The sequence below is a fragment of the Malaya genurostris genome, chromosome 2 (assembly GCF_030247185.1).
Source record: "Malaya genurostris strain Urasoe2022 chromosome 2, Malgen_1.1, whole genome shotgun sequence".
Classification (NCBI taxonomy): domain Eukaryota; kingdom Metazoa; phylum Arthropoda; class Insecta; order Diptera; family Culicidae; genus Malaya; species Malaya genurostris.
Genome location: NC_080571.1, coordinates 332,187,140 through 332,192,110, shown reverse-complemented (window position 1 = coordinate 332,192,110; position 4,971 = coordinate 332,187,140). Strand labels below are relative to the sequence as shown.

The 4,971-nt window shown below is 38.9% G+C and overlaps 1 protein-coding gene across 1 annotated transcript; it reads right to left on the bottom strand.

Annotated features, from left to right (window-relative positions):
• Positions 1–423: 423 nt before the first annotated feature.
• LOC131427844 (inactive hydroxysteroid dehydrogenase-like protein 1) lies at positions 424–2,158 on the bottom strand. The gene is made up of 4 exons (XM_058591388.1): positions 1,937–2,158; positions 1,644–1,877; positions 1,135–1,583; positions 424–1,071 (listed from the first exon to the last, which is right to left on the bottom strand). The coding sequence occupies exons 1-4, from the start codon at positions 2,100–2,102 to the stop codon at positions 979–981; spliced, it is 942 nt and encodes a 313-aa protein (XP_058447371.1). The 5' UTR covers positions 2,103–2,158; the 3' UTR covers positions 424–978.
• Positions 2,159–4,971: the final 2,813 nt, after the last annotated feature.

Genomic DNA, 4,971 nt, shown 5'->3' with positions numbered 1-4,971 from the left:
CAGTATGTAGCTCTACGACTATTAGCAGCATTCAAATTATTCCTAGACTGCTGAATGCTCGTTTAGATCTTAAGACCTGTTTTCACTACCGTTCTTGGACGGCTGAGAATTTTTCGAGAAAAGATCAAAATACACAGGTAAGCAGTATGTAGCTCTACGACTTTGAGCAGCATTCAAAAACTATACATAAACTCTTGAATGCTCGTATAGATCTTAAGACCTGTTTTCGCTGAAGCATCATCACACCGCTACGTGAATTAAAACAGGGTTTATTGTATAACCTTACACAGATAAAAATATTTTGTTGGAGCTGGAAATTGAATATAAACCAACGTTACAGTTTCTTATATTTGCAACACTCTGTCGAAGCAAAACTAAGCGGTAATTTGAAAATAAAGTCTTATTTATTGATAAATCGATGCATTACAATTTTGTTTTACACTGATGATGATGTTTTGATTCAACTGATGTCTGTTTCATATGACTTTTTTGTAAATCAAAAGTATCGTAGGGATTTCATTATTTTTCTTTTGTGTTTATTACTTCTTTATATTGATGTTTTACTCGAATAATATTCATGAAATTTTAGTTGAAATGATTTTGCAAAGTGCGAAACTCAAACTCACTACTCAACTGTTCGCCTCAAATAGCACACCGAGGTGATGTTCAACCTTGTACACAGCGCTTGTGTACAAACTTGAAAACAATTCAACGTGTACAAGCTCAAACATGGAAGACGGTGTTCAAGTAAGTGCAAAAACTTTCGTGCGCATCGTGAACCTTGAAGACTCGGGCTTACTGTTGATGGTTTCCTCTATTTTAAGGTAATGCACGAAAAGAATTCCATGACAATTACATTTTCAGGACCCAAAACCGATTTTTCACTACTGAAATACAAATGGATATCCTATTTCCTCAACCTAATGTCTAGGTGGAACATTCTATCGAATCATATTATTTTACCGAACACAAATTACTTTATTGTCCATGGGATTTGCCTCCTAGCGATTGCACAGCAAATGAAAATATTTTTAAACTCATCAGTGGGTTGCAAATCTTGAGAATTGTCAGCTAAATTAAATAAATTAATGCAATTAGCTCTTAAGTCTTGCAAAGAATTCCATCCGAACTTACTTGTAATCCATGCCTCCAAAAACCGGTCGTGCAATCTGTTTTGCCAATAGTAAATACAGCGAATTTCGTAAACTTCTTAACTCCAGTTGCGAGAAATGCCCACCAATTTACGGTCAGTAAATGTCCCGTAAGGTTGGTAACGATAAACAAGGGATAAACCAGCTGACATTCGACGCCCGTTCCGCGGAGTTCCTCCTTCAGGGCCAACGTGAAGTGGTTGATGAATGCCTTGGAGGCCGCATAAACCGAAACATGTGGCATCGGGGACAGTCCGGCCGCCGAAGACATATTAATAATAATTCCTCGACGTCGACGTTTCATACCGGGTAGCACCATGTGGGTCATCATCAGGGCCGTTTCGATGTTAACCGAAATGATTTGCTGTAATTCGTTCCTTAGCACACGGTCAAATTCTAACGGATATTGGTGAGTAGTTCCGACGTTGTTCACTGACGGAGAGATTAACTTTTACAAAACAGAAATGATTCGATTCGAAATTTAAAATGTACCCAACATTCCGATGTCTAGCCCGGAAAGCGCTTCGCTGATGTCCTCGTAAATCTGTTGACTCTTGGAGAAATCGATCGACAACCATTTAACATCGACTGCGTGCTTTGATTGTATTTCTTCGGCAATTTTGATCAATTTCGACTCCGTTCTCGAGATGAGAAACACGTTCATTCCTTTGCTGGCCAGATTGAATGCATATTGCTTTCCGATCCCATCCGAAGATCCTGTGATTACTGTGAAATTTACAAAACTGATCATATTTCGATTCGTTGGTAGCTTACAAATGATCTACCTGCCCATGGTCCGTATCGCGTTTTGAACGGTTTACTGTTGGAGAAAATCGTATTCCAAAATATATTGAAAGGAGATTTTAAGCAGTCGAACAGAAATATAATCGCCGCGTACGCTCCTAGGCCAGTTAGGAAATGAAGTGCGATGTTGCATATTCCAGGATGCATTGTATTATGTCGCCGACTCCACTGCTCTCCGAAGACTACTAGTACTAGTTTCTAGTGATGTTTTCTCACAACTGTAAACATGGCATTCAATTTTAGCACTTGCTGCTAAAGCAAGAAAAAACAGCTCGCAAAAGATGCGTTTATTTGTTGATAATTATTACTTGTAGGGTGGCTTGTAATACAACTGTTTCGGAACTATACCGCAATAATTATAATTGTCGAATAAATCAAACTGAAAACAAAAAAAAAATTTTAATGAGTTTAGTAAAATGAGAGATTCTAAAACAGAACACAGTATTGATTTTTGACACACCCTCAGCTATCTTGAATCGGATAATAAAAACTATAGTTACACATAAAATTGTGCTTTGTCTAGTCAACGGCCTTTGGCATTCAATGCTGAATAAAGTTTCGGAGCATGTTTCGATTACAAATCTTCACTAAATTTCATTTAAATTGGAACAACTCTGAAATTGTTTCGTATCATTTGAGTCAGAACACCTGAGCGTGTACTGATAATTTACAAATAAGTTCAAAGGCTACTGAGATCAACTTCAGGTAATGTGTTTCTAATCGTGTGATTGTAAATCGATGTCTACAATGTATTTAATAACAACTCAGCCTGATGGCAGGCCATGATGCCGAGTCCGATTGATTTCCCATGCTGGAAGATAACATTTGCAAATCACCTTTGTTTTTCAATGTAATATTTATTGACATATGAGTTGAAATTTGATGCTGAATCCCCTGGTTATTAGCAACTTCGAAAGGCTAGTTAAGCTTCAATCTCAAACAAGATTCATGGCAGTATATTTTAACCAAATGTCACAGGAAATCAACCCTTCAAGATATATTCCAGCTTATTGTCTAATTTATGAAAAAAAAACATTACTTCGTCCAATTTCGCAATTCTCAATCATTTCAATATATACTAAACATTTTTGATTCAATTCATTTTAATCCAAAATCGGATCGACTCGCGGATTGTCTCTCTCTCATATAGAAAGACTATGCAATTACTGTGAAAATCATATTGTTCCATTCACAATTCGACTTAGTTCGTCGAGTACGCAAAATATATGAGTGAGTGTGTGCCTGTGTGTATGTAATAAAAATGTACACTCGAATTTTTCCGAGGTGGCTGGACTGATTTTACAAATTAAGAGTTAAATGAAGGGTCTCTTGGTCCCAAAGCTTGCCATTAGATTCCACTTGGATCGAGCTTCCGGTTCGGGAGTAACGGAGTTTCGATTTCTCTCAGAGACCGATCATCCTATTCTAACAAGCCTACACACCAAAAAAAAAATGAATTTTACAGGCGACTTAATCCCTTATACGATGTAATTCATAAAGATCTAAATTGTCAAATGATGGAAAATTTCATTTGTAATGACGTAACGTTAGATTAGCTTGAAATTTACTGATTTCGACTGTAACTTGCGTTCCTCTAGCAGGTGCGACTGTCTGGCTTTAGATGCCTCTTTTACCAACCAAGCAGATGTGTGCTTCTGTAGCTCAGTCGATTAACAACGTGCTTTACGATCCAATGGTTCTTGGTTCAAGTCGCGGCGCTCGCTATCAGTATTCATTTTTTTTATTAAATAAATTTCATGTTATGGAATTTTAGACACAATATTAAATGTTCTTCCACGTAAATTTGCGTGAACTTCGACGCTCCTTTTATGTGCATCTAATAAGATGTAAAATCACAGGGTTTTTTACATCTTATTAGATGCACAGAAATGGAGCGTCGCAATTCACGCAAATTTACGTGGAAGAACATTTAATATTGTGTCTAAAGCTCCATGACATGAAATTCATTGAAATAAAAAAAGAATTTTGTAGCAACCGCAACTTGAACCGAGAATCATTGGATCGCAAGTTCGTCTGATAATCGACTGAGCCACAGAAGCATGCCTGGCCGGTAAAAGGTGCATTTAAATTCATATAGTCGCACCTGCTAGTAGAACGCAAGCTACAGTCGAAACCAGTAAAATTCAAGCTCATCTAACATTAAGTCATTACAAATGAGATTTTCCGTCATTTGACAAATTAGGTCTTTATGAATTACACCGTATGGGGATTTTTTTTTTTTTATATCATTTATTTTACCCCGGCTTTAACCATGTTGGTCGTTCACCGGGTAGAAGTTATAAAATTTAACCGTTTTGGTTTACAGAGTTTTGTGTTTTTTATGTTTGTTTTGTTTTTCTATTCCGTTGTGGCCGCGGGAGTCATCCCAAGGGGGTCCAGCCCCCTTGCGGATAGCCCACAGGTTTTCTTTGCTTGTATTTTTGGTGGGTTCGTTATGGCTGGCGCGCACCAGGGTCCATTGGCTTTCTTCTTTGCTCGTTGGTGGTCCGAGTGTCGGAGCTGAACTTTTTGCTGGCCGCGTGGAACATCCCCGGGGGATCCGGCCTCCCGGCGGATGGCAGCGGGTTGGATCAGTCCAGTTCATGACGTTAGCGTTGGGCAGCCTCCCCGGAGGGAGTTTTGTCGTTGAGCATGTAAAGAAATAGAAACGTGGGCAAAAAGCAAGTGAGTGTTCATTAAAAAGCGGAGGGGGGAGGGAGGGGGTGGTTTATAATGTGTTGGTGGGTGGATTTCCTGCAGATGTTAGTGCGCTGTTCTAGATATAGATCTTGTTAGTTCTGCATCGTAGATGGTGAAGCCAAGCCTTTGAGAACGGGCGGATGTTATCGAAAGTTAGGAGTTGCGGAGGCGCTATCCATTCATATCTGCGGCCGAATTAAGGACGGGTACAGTTTTTTGTTGGGGAGTAGGGGATTTGCGTCCGAGAATTTTGATTGTTCAGTGAAAAGGTGGTTTTGGTTAATGGCAGAAGGGGCATGAAATGATGGGAATAGGA